Source organism: Aulonocara sp. 'chitande type north' Nkhata Bay, linkage group LG8 (assembly GCF_057382095.1).
Source record: "Aulonocara sp. 'chitande type north' Nkhata Bay isolate Kocher_YH1m ecotype deep benthic linkage group LG8, A_spYH_male_GT1.1, whole genome shotgun sequence".
NCBI classification, from domain to species: domain Eukaryota; kingdom Metazoa; phylum Chordata; class Actinopteri; order Cichliformes; family Cichlidae; genus Aulonocara; species Aulonocara sp. 'chitande type north' Nkhata Bay.
The window spans coordinates 7,376,259-7,394,066 of record NC_141351.1 but is presented as its reverse complement, the minus strand read 5'-3'; the positions used below and the strand labels follow the sequence as shown (position 1 = coordinate 7,394,066).

The 17,808-nt window shown below is 41.0% G+C and overlaps 1 protein-coding gene across 2 annotated transcripts in view; it reads left to right on the top strand.

The window, feature by feature from the left end:
- trrap (transformation/transcription domain-associated protein) overlaps positions 1 to 17,808 on the top strand; it is an 86,037-nt gene that overhangs the window by 57,383 nt on the left and 10,846 nt on the right. For both annotated transcript variants that reach the window (XM_086303080.1, XM_086303078.1), the window contains 9 exons: positions 810 to 1,005; positions 1,711 to 1,829; positions 1,959 to 2,105; positions 2,801 to 2,901; positions 5,358 to 5,559; positions 6,770 to 6,931; positions 12,928 to 13,018; positions 13,291 to 13,496; positions 14,119 to 14,380. In XM_086303080.1, the coding sequence (XP_086159206.1) occupies positions 810 to 1,005; positions 1,711 to 1,829; positions 1,959 to 2,105; positions 2,801 to 2,901; positions 5,358 to 5,559; positions 6,770 to 6,931; positions 12,928 to 13,018; positions 13,291 to 13,496; positions 14,119 to 14,380 (1,486 nt within the window). The remainder of the gene's footprint in view (positions 1 to 809; positions 1,006 to 1,710; positions 1,830 to 1,958; positions 2,106 to 2,800; positions 2,902 to 5,357; positions 5,560 to 6,769; positions 6,932 to 12,927; positions 13,019 to 13,290; positions 13,497 to 14,118; positions 14,381 to 17,808) is intronic.

Below are 17,808 nucleotides of genomic sequence, written 5' to 3'. Positions count from 1 at the left end.
TCTACTCGTGTCTTTCTGTTAACGAAATTCTAAATGTCAATTTATCGGTGGGTTGATATTACCGACTTAATGATCCATCAGCATCACATTTATAACAGCTAATAAGTGAAATTTAAAAAAATAGGAAAAGACGAGAAAAACTCCCCCGAAACATTCTCTTGACAAGATGGTTATTTATGACAGATGGACAATGTGTATATCTCGCAGAGCAAACTAAGCAAGGAAGTCTGGATGGATGTTTACATTTGTTTAGGTGTGTAGACAAAATATTAACAAGATTAAGATCAGCTGGTGTACGTTCTGGACCAAATCTCTAACGCTGACTGTAGGAGCAGACCTGGCAACACAAAATTTTGACTCGACATCAAAGAAAAAGTTATTGTAAGCAAGACAACCATTTGATATATTTCTGCTACTTCAAATGCTCAAATAAAATTCTACATGTTCAATTTAAAGTGGTAATGTACAGCTCCATCAGTCCTCCCTCACTCAAACCTCTTCTCATTCTATTTGAACCCTCTGCGGTAACCCTACCTCCCTATGGTATCAGAATATGGCGAGGGTTACTTACCCTGATGTCATTGTCCTTGCTAAATAAATAAGAATTGCTTTTCAACTACTTTTAACTTTACCTTCTCATGCAGTCAGCATTTATTTTATCATAAGATAGTAAAAGAAATTCTTATTGAAAGCTTCTTAGTTATAAAACTTTCAGCAGGAATAGTCAAAGAATCAGGCAGGCATGTTTAAGTTTATCATGAATATTGAATCGTAAATACAAAAAAGGTTTAGTTATCATTTCTCTCCAGGCTGCACAGCAGATCATTGAGCTGCAAGAAGCGGCCCAAATTAATGCAGGGCTTCAGACGGCTAACCTCGGCCGCAACACCAGCCTCCACGACATGAAGACTGTGGTGAAAACATGGAGGAACCGACTGCCTATTGTTTCGGACGACCTGTCGCACTGGAGCAGCATATTCATGTGGCGCCAACATCACTACCAAGGTATGACACGTGCTCTAACACAACTGCATCTAAATGCAAGACCATGATATACTGAAACATAAATTTAGCCATTGTACACGTGTTACAGGATGCCACACTCATGCAGACAAACTTTCACATTGCTGCTTTGGTGTCCACTACTTCCATGAAGGGCTCTTCTTTAAAAGGCCATGACGTGCAGAACCCCCTCAGGGTCTCAGTACCTTGCCAAATGTCAGCCCACTAAAGCACTCTCTCTTTCACTGCAGGACACAACACACACACACTCAGACACACATGTTTACCTTGCTCAGTGCTCAGCTCTCTCCCGCAGTGACTTTGAAACCATTCAGAAAGGCAGCCACTGCAAAATGTGATGTCTCAAGCAACTTGAGCTTCAACTCTTACTGAGAGGCACTGAAATAATGATAGCGGTGGTTCTGCAGCACCATGCCAATAAAATCCACTTCATTTATACATGACAGCCTTCAAACTTAAAGTGAAATGGAATTTTCTTGATGAAATTCATCGCCATGGTTCATTTACTGTTCAATACGTTTAGTGTCCCCAGTGCCCTCCCCTGCGTTATGACAGCAGAGCCTTTAGAGTGCTTGAAGTTCCCCACCCTTCAGACTGCCCTAAGCGCCCCTCTTTTAGGTTTCTTTATCAACTTTATCAATTGTGCAGGGGAAAAAAATGCTTCTTTGTCTTTTTGTCTGTCCACAGCCATTGTGACAGCATATGAGACAAACACACAACACGATCCCAACAACAACAACGCCATGTTGGGAGTTCATGCCTCAGCTTCTGCTATCATTCAGTACGGCAAGATAGCTCGCAAACAGGTACTGGTTCAAGCCGACAAACTGACTTCTATTAAAATGAATAAATGCAATCTGTAAAGATCAATGTCACGTTTAGCATCCATCTTTTAAAGAAAAATAATTGTAACCTATCGCACTTTTTTCCCCCAGGGTTTGGTGAATGTGGCTCTGGACATTCTGAGTCGTATCCATACCATCCCCACAGTGCCCATTGTTGACTGTTTCCAGAAGATCAGGCAGCAGGTCAAGTGTTATCTGCAGTTGGCAGGTGTCATGGGCAAGAATGAGTGCATGCAGGTGAGATACAAAGCTCCATGTGTTCTGCTTTCTGCTTCTATATCAAATTGAAGCGACTGCTACCTTCTGCATATATCATTTTCACCTTTCATGGAAGCATTTGACGCGTTAGTAATTTAAGTATTTGGGCTGATATCTGCCAGCAGTAGCTCGAGGCATAGTTAGAGGTACTTTGAGTGGGAGCTATAGAAAGAGCAATAAGTGTTTGCAGTAAAATAATTTCCCTGCTCCACAGGCTCTAGGTGACAAGTTATAGCAGTGAGACTTATAAGAGAGTGTGTAACTCAGGAGCTTGCTCTTAAGCCCATGGAGTGCTCTGATTAATAGAAGTAGTTCAACACACCACAAGTCATTAAAAGTGCCAGTAGACACTCTTCTCTCCCTCTCTCCCTTCTATCTCATCTGTGGTTCTCTCTGTCTATTTCTCCTGCTACACATCGTTTGTCACAGCAGTACATAGGGGACACCTAATCAGAGGCTCACCGTAATGGAAGTTTAGTTCCCTTAACACCTCTACTCTTACTTCTTAATGAACAGTGAGCAGTTTGTTTGTTCTTCACCTGTGATTATGGCTCTGTCTAAAACACAACGTTGCGGCACTTCTTGAGAAATCTTCTGCCTAACGTAGATGAAAATTTACCTGCTGCAGTTTTGTTTTAAGTTTAACTTTTGTTGTTCTGGCGTCTGTCTGTCAGGGTTTAGAAGTAATAGAGTCAACCAACCTGAAGTACTTCACCAAGGAGATGACGGCCGAGTTCTACGCTCTAAAGGGGATGTTCTTGGCTCAAATCAACAAGTACGTTAACCAGATGTTTAGTCTTTGATGGCCTTTCATGCATTGTGCTTTTTTTTTTTTTTGCTTTTTTTTTTTTCTGTCAACATCCAAGTTTATATTTCTGGCGCTGCCTTCCCTTTATTCATCATCACATTGCCTTGAAACTGTGTCAGTGGTCCCTTGACACTGTGTGGGTGTTTCATCCTGCCAGTACATAGCAGTTATGTTTACTTGGCAATTCTTGCCTCAGAGTAATCCACCTCTAAAGCTCTGTTAGCAGGTAACCCATGTGACATGGCTTAGATGAGATCTTTGCCATCAGGTGTCAGTAATTTGTTTCTCGCTGCAGGGTTTGCCAGTGGAGTGTACAACTGCTCTCTCCATGTATAGCTGGGCCTTGCACACCCACAGCCAGACTCCTTAACATTCCTTCCTCTTCAGCACCAGCTTTTTTTTTCTTTCTTTTTTTTTTTGCCTGCCATTTTGTCATGACATGTGGCGTCCTGAGGGGTGAAAGACAAATTGAGGAAGGCTTATTAAATGTATATGCAGCTCAATAATTAACTCTAGGCAATTTACAGGAATCTCTGGGATCAGCAAAACTTGCCTCCACCTCAGCAGGGTTTATTGCAATCATTAAGTTTCCCCTGCACCAGGGGAGAATTAACAGCTGAGTGGGGGTGAGGGGTTCAGAGATTCTTATGTGTGTGCGTGTGCATGTGCAACCACATGTGCTAAGGATTTTGGGATCAGTCAATTAAACGGGTGTCAAATATTTGACAGTCTGTTGGGTGACTGTGCTCCTGTTGAGCCGGCTAGCAGAAAGCGTTAATGTACTTTAACACTCACAAAGCGACTGAGGAAACCCCATTAAGTATTACTGGAGGGTCTTCGGCTCTGACTCCCATAGCAATCAAGCTCCCGTTTTTTAATCACATGCCAAATGCCTTTTATAATAACACATTTTAATTGATTGGCTTGGGAGACATTTCACTGCAAGTAAGTGGCAGAGCTGTTTTGGAAGCACTCCTGAAATGGAGGTCCATTCACCAACTTCAGCTCAGTAAGACTTTTTCATTGACAGGCCTGTCTCCTTGTTTTGACTGCAGGGTAGTGCGTCTCGGGGTGCCGCTTGCATCTTATTTATTAATCAGAGACTGAAAGGTGTGTAAAAATTATTCAGACTGCGTGCCAACGGTTAGAAGCTTCTTGGCATGGTGAAAATAGCTGATGATTCAGAATATATTTCCCTGTCAGCATAAATGTTGCAGTCAAAACTCGGGTCGGTTGCCAGAGTCTACTTGTCTGTTTCATAGCCTGCTATTTAATAGTTTGTGTATTGAATCTTAAGTGTGTGATTGCTAGACCGCAATACCACAATAGAAGTTGTCAAGAATTTATTAAGATGGAGTGATGGATGGATAGATATGAAGTTATATCTGTACAGTTAGGTTTAAGATATATTACATAATACCATGAGACCAAATAGTTAATATAAGTGCAGACACAGATAAAATGTGGATTTTATTATACCCACACAAAAAAAGCCCCAAAGATGATATCAAGAGTCCGTCATCAAGAAAATAAGCTATTTTAAGAAATAAGTGGCCCCATAAGCAAAAGAGGTCACCTTAACAGAACTATACTGAAAAATAACAATTAACAAAACCATATCCAATAAACTGACCAAGTCAAATGACAAACAACTCCACCAAACTATCTTTTTTTTTTTTTTTAAATGAAGAGACCAATTCTTTCTCATGTGAATACAGCAGATGGTTCTGTCCATTTGGCTGGCGTCTGCATTTAAACCTCTCTTAGCGCCCTATTTTGCTTAAGGAGCCACCGGGAAATTCAATTCAATATAAACCAAATTTGAATGCTTAATGATTTTGAATTCAGAGTAAACACCAAATAATACCAAATTAAATAAATCAAACTAATTGTTAGCTTCACAACTTCAGTGACAGCAAAAAGAACTTAAATGTAGCAGTGATGTGGGAGCGTAAAACCTTGGTTCAGTGTCTGGTTTATATGAAAGCGGAGTGTGGATGAATATTACGATTGTGTGCTTGTGGATACTGCAGCCACATAGTAAAACAAAACTGTTAATTCATACTGGGACGAATTTTTATTCTACAGTACCGTGAGGGGAAAAACGCTGAAGATTACAGCTGCTGAAAATCTGTGGTTTATTGATGTTTAGTTAATATTTCAAGATGTGATCAACATTTCTCGCACACTCCTTTTTCCTTTTCTCTTGTTCGATCGCCTCCCACCGTTTCTCCCCTTACATGCTGCTCTCTTCAGCATCTCTACCTATTTCCTTTTCTTTTTTCCCTTCTGATTCACCTTTCACTCAATTTTATTTCCTTTCCCCCAGCTACCTCCCTTTTCTCACTTGCCCTTGACACTCATTAACGGTAATATACCCTTCACCCTCTAACACTTTTCCTTTCCCTTCTTTCTTGTTCTAGGTCAGAGGAGGCAAATAAGGCTTTTTCAGCAGCAGTACAGATGCATGACGTTCTGGTGAAAGCCTGGGCCATGTGGGGCGACTACCTAGAGAACATTTTCGTTAAAGATCGTCAGCTCCACTTGGGAGTCTCTGCCATCACCTGTTACCTCCATGCTTGCCGTCACCAAAATGAGAGCAAGTCCCGCAAGTACCTCGCAAAGGTGATAAGAGAAGTGGGATGCTGGGGAGGGATTTGTATGATCATCTTGGTTGGTAAAACTCCTTGCAAAATGCTGATAATGGCAACATTTCTGTGGTTGCTTGTTTATCTCTTGATTTCAGTTGTCAATGTTTTGTTTGCTTGATAATGAAACCAGCAACCTTCCTGCCTAAAGCCATGTTTTGTTTTTTTACAACAGGGAGTCACTTTTCATTCTCTAGTTTCCTGACCTCATCTACCCCATACATTATTGCTGCCAATGAGAAGAAAGCCATTCTTTTTTCCACCTCTCAGGCTTAGCCATGGTTAAAAGTAGAGTAGTAATTTGATCGATTACAGTCTAGCAGCAGGGTAGGCTGCAGGGATGGGTTCCCACAGTAGATCGATGGTGGAGTGAAGGCCATCCTCTGGCACTTGGGGTCAACAGACTAATGGCATCCCCTGACACTCCAATCTCATGACCCTCTACATGAATTGACCTTTCTCTAACAGTCTGACCGATTTCCCCCATACAGCAACTCTGCAGGCAGTGCCTAGGAGGTAAAGAGATGGAACCTCTTGCTAACAACCATCCTACCTTCTTAAATGGACACTAACTCATTCAGTGTAGCCTCTCGAAAAGTTGCCACAGCACAGAGCCACCTTGGTGTGTGTGTAGATCGGCTGTTACTATTGATTTCTGTTTAAATAATTTAATGCCAGCTTCACCTTCATATTAAATGGGGGGTTTTGTTTTGTTTTGTTTTTTTCTGATGACCCCACCCATAAGTATTGTACTGCCAAAGTGGGTTGGCAGCCCTTACTCCTGATGGATGAAGCGAGATGACCAGTCATTATCAGTAATTATGCACAATCTGTGTACTCAGAAACAGGAAGGGGGGTGGGGGGATAATGTCTTCATCATAATGCACACACACAAGCTTACCAGGGGAGGAGAGATCACCACCACATGGCTCAGCTTTGATCATACTGAGGATTGCCAAGATGCACTTGTATATTGCTCTGCACAGCAATCGCCTGGTTAGTGGTAGCAATGTTGCACCTTGCGATTTGGTGTTTTGCAGTAGGTAAATAATTGTGACTGTTATTATTGACCTTTATGTGACCTTTTTCACATTTGTTATTTCTTCTCTCTCTGCCTCTGTCCTTTCTCCCCAACTATCTTTGACTTTCATCCCACCTTCTAACACCTTTTTTTTTTCCACCCGTAGGTCTTGTGGCTCCTCAGCTTTGACGACAAGAACACTCTGGCCGATGCTGTTGACAAGTACTGTATTGGAGTCCCACCCATCCAGTGGTTGGCATGGATACCACAGCTTCTGACCTGCCTGGTTGGATCAGAAGGAAAGCCTTTGCTTAACCTAATAAGTCAGGTGAGGCTTTTGCAAAACTCTATTTGTGCTTCAGTCAAAAATCTTTGTGGTCAGCTCTCAGTGGGTCTGGATGTTTGCTGCACCATCAATCTTAGTATTGCTTGGCTCTCTGTATGCATTTGGGGCAGCACATCTGGCTTAGTGTGTAAGCGTCAGTCCTTATGCACGTCTTTCTAATCAAGATAAATTAACTGCATTCACGCCAAAGTAGTCTCTCTCCTGCTTTCTATTTACCAAATTAAGCATCCAGATTCTTTTAGTGTCCCCTTTTACAACAATTTATTGGCTTCCACTAGTCCCTGGTGAATTGGTTTTTAAATTATTTGTTCAAGAAATGATTATGAAGTTAATATTGAATGCATCCGCACTGCAGGAACAGAGCTAGTAATTAAACCAAGGACTAATTTGCTTTGCTTAATGGAGTATTATTTCTGCACAATTTGAAGAGGGTGATCTTCAAAGAGTAGTCTGCTATAACAAACAGCCATCCTCTCAACAGAGCTGGAATGTTGTATGGAGGATGTGAGGGAAACTGTGAAGGAGGATAAAAAGACGAGAGTGAAAAGGCGAGGTTTTAAAGTGACTTTGATAAAGTTAAAAAGTGTCACACATTGGATAGCTGAATAAAAAAAACATACTTAGAGGTTAGAAGGAAAATATAATACAAAATGTATATAAACCCAAATCCAAGCATTTTATTAGAATTTAAATTGGCCTACATTGACAGGCCCCCTCTAGCCTTTGGGCACGTGTGTAGTAGCATCATAATCGCCATGTGAGTGTGAAGAAATGAAGATTGCTTTACTTTAGCAGTCTTTCTTACTTTTTTAGTATGCAGATTAAAAGGAAACATGTCACTGATGGCTGGTTGTTAAGCCCATTAAGAAATAGCATTTATGAAAGTCAGCCGTTAACCCTGTAAGACCCAACCCATCAAAAAATAGCCAGAAAATTCAGATTTTGGGGGAACTGAGATGTTTATTAACCCTTATGACAAAATCCACAAAAATGTTTTTGCTATATCATGTTGTGTATAATATATTTTTTATTATATATTTATTCAAATTTTTTATCGCATTTGATACATTGGGTGTTTTTGGCAACTTCTTGTTAACAACAATGTTAATTTTAGACAAACAAAAAACGGTTTTGTCCATAACATTTTGAAATTATGGCAAGTTATTGATCATGTTGATGAAATAGAGTTCTCAGAAACCCATGTATCAATTGTGATACATATTATACAGTTAAATATAGGCCCAACTGTAGAAACTTGCTCCATTATTTTCATTTGCTTTAGTGTCTGTGGAGGTTCTTTGTTTTTTTATTTTTAAAGATGATTCTCATCCAAGAGGCTTCTTCAGTTCTAGAACAACTGATGGAAATCCCAATTATTTAAACCCTCATTTTCCTGTTTTGGTTTTTGGAAATCTTTTTAAAATATATTAGACCATGACACATGACTGATAAAAAGCTTAGCTTTAATGTCTCAGTTAACCCGAATCGCTTCTGTACGTATATAAAATGGATGTCAGTCTGTGACTATACAAATTCTCCTTCCATAGAGACTCACTTCTTCCTTTTGGTCCGCCTTTTCATGCTATTATGACTGAAGTGTAAAAGGTTGACACCCGTTTCTTCTCTGCCTCTTTTGTGTAAAGAACAAACCACATTTTAATGCATGGCATTCTTTATCCCTCTCGCCTGACTGAATTATTTAGAGTTTCTCTGTGGCGGCGGGATGTTTAAAAAAACGTATGTTGAAATATTGATGAAGGTGAGGAGAAGAGCGCCTGGGGGCAGGCGGGAAGATGAATCAGAAGTTAGCAGAGAATCTCAGCACCCCTTCCCACACATGCTCCCTCCCTCGTTGCCTGCACCGTGTCTGCCGTGCTCCCTCTTCCCCTTAGTTCACCTCAGCCGTGCCAAATTATGACATTTCCTATCTTCCCATTAGTGCGGTGATCTCTGGTTCCTCCTCTTCCTCTTTGCCTTCCTTCCTCTTTCATCTTTAATACAGCTGTTAGCTGACACTTAGCACTCCCTCTTCCACTTGCTCTTGACATCTCACTTGTCAGCTCCATATTGTACTTTTCATTTCAAGTCATTTTCTCTGTTTTAGGGACACTGAAAAAGAAAAATGTGAAAACAGGATATTTACTCTTTGTACAACATATAAAATTAGTAAATATTAGTGGGAATACTAATGTTGCTAGATATGTATAGTGTATGTAGTTCCCATGTATGTGTTTGTTTAAGAGCAAGGGTCACATTAAGTTGAGGAAGTGGAGAGTTTTTCCTAATTAAATAATCATTTGTTTGCCTTTATGACTTTATGAGACGTCTGAGATGTCTAGGCTTCCACCCAAAGCGGCCACAGCCTTTCACTACCTTGTTATTCCTGTCTCTCTCTCTTCCCCACCTTCGGGCCAGTGTAGAGTTATATTCCTTTTGGGAGCCACGTCTCTTGAAGATTTTCAGACCAGCTGAGATCTGGAACGGTTCTTTTGGTAACCTAAGGAAGATGTACAAGTGTGTGTTACATAGCCACAGGCTAATCCGTTTTCAACTTGAACTCAGTTTTATGTAATCATGATTTGTACAATCTGAGAATCTTTCTAAAGACAGCTAGATGTCACAGGAATGTGGGTCAAGCTAAAGAAAGCGTAGTGGTTCCAAAATCCATTTATCCTCAGTCTTCTAGTCGTCTTCTGTCTCACTACTGTAGCCCTCTCTCTGTAACCACTGATCCTCGGCCCACCGTTAGCCACATTGAGCTTAGTTTTGTTGGATTTTTGGATCGATTCTTTCTCCAATTTGGCTGTATTTGAAATGTTCAGCAAAACTGTGGCTAGGCTTGTTTTACTTTGGCATACAGTTTTTAATACTGTAAAAAAATTTAGTGAGGTTTGTCACAACTCATGTTCTGCCTTGAAGCGCTCACTTTGTGCTGTGACAGGGAGTATGTGTCATATATCAGTGTCAAGTTTACGGTGCTCATCAAAAGAGAGATTCCTTTACATTGCAATTTGCACGGGTTGTCATTCATTCTGGTGTTATTTGGTGAAATGTGACTTGAATTCAGACTGTAGCCACGGGAAAATGTGTGGATGGATGTTTGGTCAGAGGTTTTACTGCATGTTCAAGACTTTTAGGGTTTAAACAGTGTGAATCGAAACAAACACTTTTCATATCACCATCTGAGCTTTCAGATGCTGTTTGCACATTCACACCGCAGTCCTGAACTTTTCCAGACATCACCCAGCTGAGGTGCATGTGACCGCGCAAGTGTCCAACCTGCCAGCTTGTTAGTAAAACGTCTGTGCGATGTCAGATGATTCCTGTGTACAGTTAAAGGTTCAGTGCATTAACTGCAAGTGAGTGGACAATGTATGTGTTACCTCCTCCCTGAGAAAGGGCAACTGTGACAAAATAAGATTCTTTAGTTGAAGACTCACCTGAATCTTCTGTCACAAGTTAATGCGAACTGTATTTGCAAACTACAGGCTGAAGGAAAGGCTGAACTCTTTACCCCTGCAGTAAGGGCACCTGGTGGCTTTGTTATTGTGTTTTGCTGGCATGGTTTGGGTCTTGTTGTCAAAGTAAATCAATACAGAGCTGTTCTGAGTGATCGCCTTTATCCTAAGATGAAATATTCCTATGCTGGTGGGAGTACGGTCACCCATCCATAGGGTATGAGGGGTCACTGAATGCTTTCTTACACCCTATTTAACACCTTTGGTGGGTTTTTTTTTCTTTTGTTTGTTTGTTTGTTTTTTTAAACTTCTTAGACAGTATTCCCTACCACTATTATTAAAACACCAAATGAGGGAAATGTCTTCTTAAGAAAATCAGTGTGACCAACTTTAAAAGCTAACTGAAGCTCAGTCACATTGGTACATCGTAAGCTTTCACAAACACTGACTTGTCTCCCCCCCCCCCCCAAATAATTTGTCATCTGTCATGCGTATTCTCTCTCCAATGTATCCTGATAACATGGTGGATGTTCATATTAAAGATGGGCAGTGTCAAATTATGATGCCAGCACCTAGAATATGGTCATCTCAGTTATGTTAGATGACCAAACTATAGTCCCACTGACCTGCTGTTAAAAGCTTCTGTTTACAGGGGGCAGCCACTTAAAATAAAGTTGTCTTAAAGGGGGAGGGGCAAGGGGACTAAAACAGCTTGTTTGGGACAGAAGATGAACTGCAGGACTGCCCCAAGGCCCAGTAGAAGATTATAATGGGTTATTTTGAATTATGAATAATGTAAAGCTACTTAAACAGCCAATCATGTAGTTTCATTATAAATGGAAGAATATAAGAAAACTATAACATCAAGAAGAATTTATTCCACATATCAATAGTTTGAGTTCACTGATTGTTTGTTTTTTAAAAACACAATACTTTGATGGTAGAATGGATGACTTAGTGGCTTAGTACAGATACATTTCATTTCATTCATTTCATTTATTTGTTCATTTTCAGGCACAACAAATACCTATATTGAACATAAAATGCACAAAACAAAAAACAAAAATTGCCTGAAAAAGGAGTGGGATGAAGAAAACTTATTAAATCCCACCCCTACACTCACTCATCAACAAAAAAAACAAACTTCCCGCAGCTACGCCCATCATTGCATACAGACCCATCAACAGCCCCGGGCACATACAAGCATCTAAACGGCAACTCGCAAACAACAATTAGAGCCTTCATAACTGAATACAGAATATATAAATTATAAATTGCATTACCACAGGTAACAGGCAGTAATAACTACAAGTAACAAACACACATACATATACATACATATATATCTACACACACATGTACATATATGTACATACATACGCACACTTTTTTTTTTTTTTTTTTTTTTGGAATCCATACCAGCAATGGTAAGAGAACAGACATTACAGAGCACACTAAAAGCATCATTGAGTATACTGTGACCAGACCAACTGTTTGTAGAGAAATTTAAATCTATGAATATTTTTGCATTGTTTCAATTGTAAACTCAGACTGTTCCAGATTTTCACACCACATACAGACACACAAAAACCTTTACGGGTTGTTCGAGTTCTGGGTAATTTGAATTCTCCAAAGCCTCTCACATTATAAACCTTTTCTCGAATTTCAAATCTAGTTTGTAAATTTGCCAGTAAAAGTTTAGTAAAAGCTTTATACAAAATTATGGATGTATTGTAATTAACCAGATCCTGGAATTTAAGTAACTTTGCCTGAAGAAAGAATTTGTGAGTATGATCTAGATAACCAGCCTTGTGAATAATACGCAGTGCTCGTTTCTGTACTGTGACTAATGGATTAGTTGTATTTTTATATGTGTTTCCCCACACTTCCACACAATATGTAAGATATGGAAGAACCAGGGTACAGTACAGAGTACGAAGTGCATCTTTATCAAGGAATTGTTTCACTTTGTTCAAAACTGCGAGGCTTCTGGAAATTTTGGTTTTTATGTGTCTGACGTGGGGTTTCCATGAAATTTAAATAAAAGACGACCATTAAATTCACCTGGTGTATTACTTATCAAAGGATTTGCACCCCAGTAACTTAAAGGTAAATTTGCTGTGCGTTTAAAACTCATAGCCTCTTATGTCCCAACTTTGACCATTAACTCTTCTAGTGGTGTCAGTGACTTTTCTTGGAAGTCTTGAAGGCAGTTTCATCATCAGTCACATTGAGTTTTGTAGCTCAGCCATGACATGTTTTTAACTCCCCTAACTCCACTGACTCAAAGCTTCAAACACCCCCTCTGTAAGAGTACAGGTCTTTGGCAGTATCTGTATGATCTCTCTCTTTCACTCTCTCACCCTGACACATATAGGCATACAGTATCTCTCTGTCCCTCTCTCACTGTCTCTCTTTCTATCGCTTCCCTCTTTACCTCTATCCACACCCCTCTCTCTCCTTTGCAGTCCTTAGGGGGAGTCTTTGAAATGTAATCTGTGACCCTCTTTTATCTGCTAGGTGGGACGAGTGTACCCCCAGGCTGTCTACTTCCCCATCCGCACCCTTTACCTGACTCTCAAGATCGAGCAGAGGGAACGCTACAAAAGCGGTAAGTAAACAGTGCCTGTAGTGTGTTGCCTGATTTAGCACACTTTGAACAATAAAAGGTGGGTTTTGTTTGTTTGTTTGTCTGGTTTGTTGTTGTTGTTGTTGTTGTTGTTGTTTTTTTGTTTTTTAACAAGTCCTTATCTATTAATAATTTATCAGGACAGTGTTGAATTGGCCTCATCTTGTGTTTTCCCCACTTTTTTTGATTTTCTGCATTCTTCTAATCCATCATTTCTCCGTTGCTTTCTCCTCTTTTCCACTCTTTTCTCCCAGATTCATCTGGACAGCAGCAGCCCAGTTCAATTGGGGCCCAGCCTCACTCAGGGGCCTCAGACCCAGGGCCAATCAGGGCCACTGCCCCGATGTGGCGTTGCAGCCGTATAATGCACATGCAGCGGGAGCTACACCCCACACTGCTTTCCTCCCTGGAGGGCATCGTAGACCAGATGGTGTGGTTCAGAGAGAACTGGCATGAAGAGGTGAGGGAAAAATAGTAATAAAAGGTGCAGAACAGATTTTGCTGCAGCAGAAGATCAGAAGGCGAGAAAATATTACAGCTGCCATTGAAAATTTTCATGTATGACAGTTTGAACATCTTCTGTATATAAGGGTCATGTGAAACTCTAAAGCTAAGCATGTATGCATCACATAATGAGGTGCGTCTGTCCAAACTGAACTTGATGCACTTTTAAATAGTTTTAGCCTTGCTAAGCAGCTTCCACACACAGCAGCTATTCTGTTCTGTAGGGGAAGTCTGGCAGACGGTGATGCAGTAAGAGGGGAGAAGACAAGTGATGGATGGGTGCTGTGAGCGTGTAGGATGGGGCGAGGGATGCTATGAGTGTGTATCTGTGTGATTACCTGTGATGATCAGGGGCACTGGGCAGCAGCTGCAGGCTCTATGCATCATTCCACTGGGCAAGCAGGGGAAACATAGTCATTGCCTTCCTTCTTTCCCTCAATTTGGTCACATTGCTGCATCTTTTTTTTCCTGAGGAAATGACTTATGTCTAAGTCTGTAAGAAGGACAGGATGTCTCTAATAATTCCCATATCATTACAGCATTTCTTTATTCTCTTTTCTTCCTTCTTCTCTCTACAGGTTTTAAGGCAGCTTCAGCAGGGCCTGGCAAAATGTTACTCAGTGGCCTTTGAAAAGAGTGGTGCAGTGTCTGATGCCAAGATCACACCCCACACACTCAACTTTGTCAAGAAGCTCGTTAGCACCTTTGGAGTCGGCTTGGAGAACGTTTCCAATGTTTCCAACATGTTCTCCAGCGCTGCCTCTGAGTCACTGGCCCGCCGGGCCCAAGCCACAGCCCAGGATCCTGTTTTCCAAAAGATGAAGGGACAGTTCACAACAGGTTGGTTGGCTTTTATAAATACTGTCAAATAGAGCTATACAAAAAGGCAAAACACTGAAGAAGTTTTTGTTTGAGGTTGTTTCTCCATGTTTACATTCAGTTTCAGTTTTCAAGCTTCGTCAGAGCCATTGAGTGAATATGAAAAGACGTAAAATGTGTGTGTGTGTGGGGGGGGGGGGCTGTTTTGTGAGAGTATGACAAGGTGTGACAAGTGGCCACGTAGTGAAACCAACAACACCTCCTAGCTCTCCTCACTGAAGCCCCTCACCAGACACCAGCCGCCCTTCAGCAAACAAAAGCAGCACTTGTGCGACTGTACGTCTATACTCATTTAAATGATAAGTCAGGTGTATGGCTGGCTTTTGTAACAGTATATTGAACCGGTCACATTATATCTACACAGACACTCGTGCAGCTCATATCTGTGCTAGAGCAGGCTGCCGCTGTCGCTCGGAGCAGCTGGAGCACTGGCTCTCTACAATGTAATTAAAGTTTCCAACTAGATGATTGGATTTTAGGGAGGGATTGGGGCTGGTGACTGGTCAGAGAGGTGTTTGCATGTGTGTCTGTCTGTGCCTTTATTACACTGCATGTACACACGCCCACGTCGGGTTTGATTATACACAAGGCAGCAGCATTTCTATTCTAAGCTTGTGCAGCATTGCGGTGATGATATCAACAACTCGTCAAAGTTTGATGACATAAAGCAGAAGACTTGTTTTCCTCCTGCTCTTTTGGAAGCTGCAAAACATTTCAAGTTCTCTCTGGTTTCATTGGGGGTTTTCAAAACTCTGTAAAACCCTCTATCAACTTATTGAAATACCCTGTAATGAACAACTTTATTTCTTTCGAGGGTTTTATATGAGGGTGAAGCCGGTTTTCAGTTCAGGTTTTACAGACCACAAAAAGTTGAGTAAAATTTCTTTCCATAAAATTGTGTTGGTTAAACGAGGCATTTTACTGAAATGTAAATGTTTCATAAGTAGTCAGGTGCTTTGTTGTTGAAACTTGTACTGGCTGTGTTGTTGTTGAGCATTGTTTACCAGGTGTCTGCTGTGCCAAAACTAAATCTAGCTCATACAGTATTGGCACAAGTAGGTGAATTAAAAAGTCTGCTTTCTCTACTGCTGCTGTAGCATAATGATAAAACATTTTTCCTGATATATAGTGGTTGGCATTTTTGTTCTTGTTATAGAAAACTTACAGAGGAATAGATTTGGTTGTGAATTACTAACATAAATAACTACTGTCAGTGTGGATTCACTAAAGTCCTCTGATACAGCAGCAATGAAAAGAATTTACTGAATTTGTCCAGTTGCATCTTTTTTTTTTGTTTTTATCTTTTGTTTTTTTTTGTCTGTATTTTGTTTTACTTGATGGCAGACCTCCAGTTACAGGCACATTAATGTCAAATAGAATGCCATAATTGAGATGGCCCATTAACAGCTGAATTCTAGACAGCATGTAGTTTATTTCTTATAATTCCCTATTTTTTTATATCCTGGAGCCTTGGAAAATTCGTTCTACTTTCCTGATGTTTTCTCTGAAGTGCTTAGACATGGACACTAATGGCTTGAATGAGACTCTGCAACAAGAGGAAGTCTCTGATCTTTTCCCAGTTATGGATTAACACATTTAAAAAGACGAATTCCTGTCATGCACTGTGTATGCTTATAAGGCAGTAAATGAAACCTGTGGTCAGTTTTTGGCCTGCGTGTTCAGATTCATGTGAAAGCTGTGGAATGCAGCGAGGCAGGTGCTGTTTTATTTTAGCCAAGACCCCCTCTGAGACATTACCTCAAAACAATCATTCTCCTGTTTTTTTGGAAGCCACGTGTCTGTTTTCCCGTGTTACATAAGGGAGTTGAACCACAGTTCAAACATGGACCATCTGCAAGACCCCTCCAGGTTTCAGTGTTCACATAAACCTTTGTGTTTTCTTCTGCTTTCTTTCTGAATTGCATCCACAGTAAACTCGCGCCTCCTTTTATTTGTTGCATTTCCAAACAACTCCTCCTGCCTGCTCTTTATTCTCATCTGCTATTCCCGTTTAACTAGTACTGAGCCTGGCCAGTGCAGCTAATGTGTTTGGCCCTGAGACCGAGGACAAGGAGAGCGAGTGCATGAAAAGCAGCTGGGGGAAAATGTCTTCTTACTAAAACAGAATAAGAAGTAGTAATGCAGGCTAACCAGACCTGATGAACATAGAAAATGACCGAGATTAATACGCATGATGGAAGAAGAGAGAGGAGAAAACTAATGTGAAGTCGGTGAGAAACCATGAAGACAGGTGTGGTGGCTTTGGCGGGTAAAAGCTCGGGAGCTGTGTACAGACTGATTGAATGAACAACACAAACAAGACAGAGCTCAGACTCAGAATGAGCACTTTGATGATGAATCTTACCAGATGTTACGGCGCCAGCTGTGCTCACGCAGCTAGGCGTCACCAGGGCTTCTGCCTCGCAGGGTGCCTGCCGACCGTCACTAGACAGCTGTCCCCACGGCTACGCGGGAGCAGGGCCGACAGAGACCGAAACCACACAAGCCCTCCAGAGTGGAACAAACAGGGTTTACGGAACTGCAGAGCAGCCAAGCTCCCATTCCCTGCACCACGTTAGTGGCTCACTCGCTTTCACAGGGTTTGTGGGCCGGAAAATATGGGTTTATGTGTGCACATATAACATTTGGCAGCAGGGAGGCATTCAAATCCAATTACGAAGAATGCTATTTGCATGAGTTACTGTTTTAGCAGTGGATCTTTTCCAGAGACCTTTGTTAGAAAAGGTTTTTTGTTTTGTTTTTTAATATATTTAAAACAAAAACACACACATTTCCTGGATTTTGAATTTTTTTGCCTCTTGGTTAGACTTAAAGAGTTAAATCTAAGTGTTATGATTAAATTGAACAGTTTGGCTTAGCACCTGTGTAACTTTATATAGTCTTTAGTGAGAAGTCTTAAGTGTAAACATACTGCATGTTGGTGACCTCTGAAACCTTTAAAACTTTAGCTCACCAGTCTGCCATAAGAAAGCAGAATTTACTCGCTACAGAAAAGTCAACCAGGCACAAGCCAGGGCCAGGACAGTACATGAAGAAATGATGGTTCTGTATAGAAAGGTGGCCCACCTCCAGCTCCACAATCTATAACCTGGCTTCAGCAGTGTAGACCATCTGGCACAGCCAGGTAAGGCAGAATAGCAGCACTGACTTCTACACACAGGTCAGAGAACAGCCTGGCTACTTTCCACACTGCACTCTTTTTCTCAGCATCCTATTCCCCACCAAGCAGGGGTCAAATATAAGTTCAGGGGGACTGAAAATAATTCCCTTATCCACTCACTTTCAGTATTGCACCCGGTACAGAGCAAACGTTATTTCTCAGCAACAGACTCTACTTACATTGTCGGCACACATCTGAGGAGCAGGAT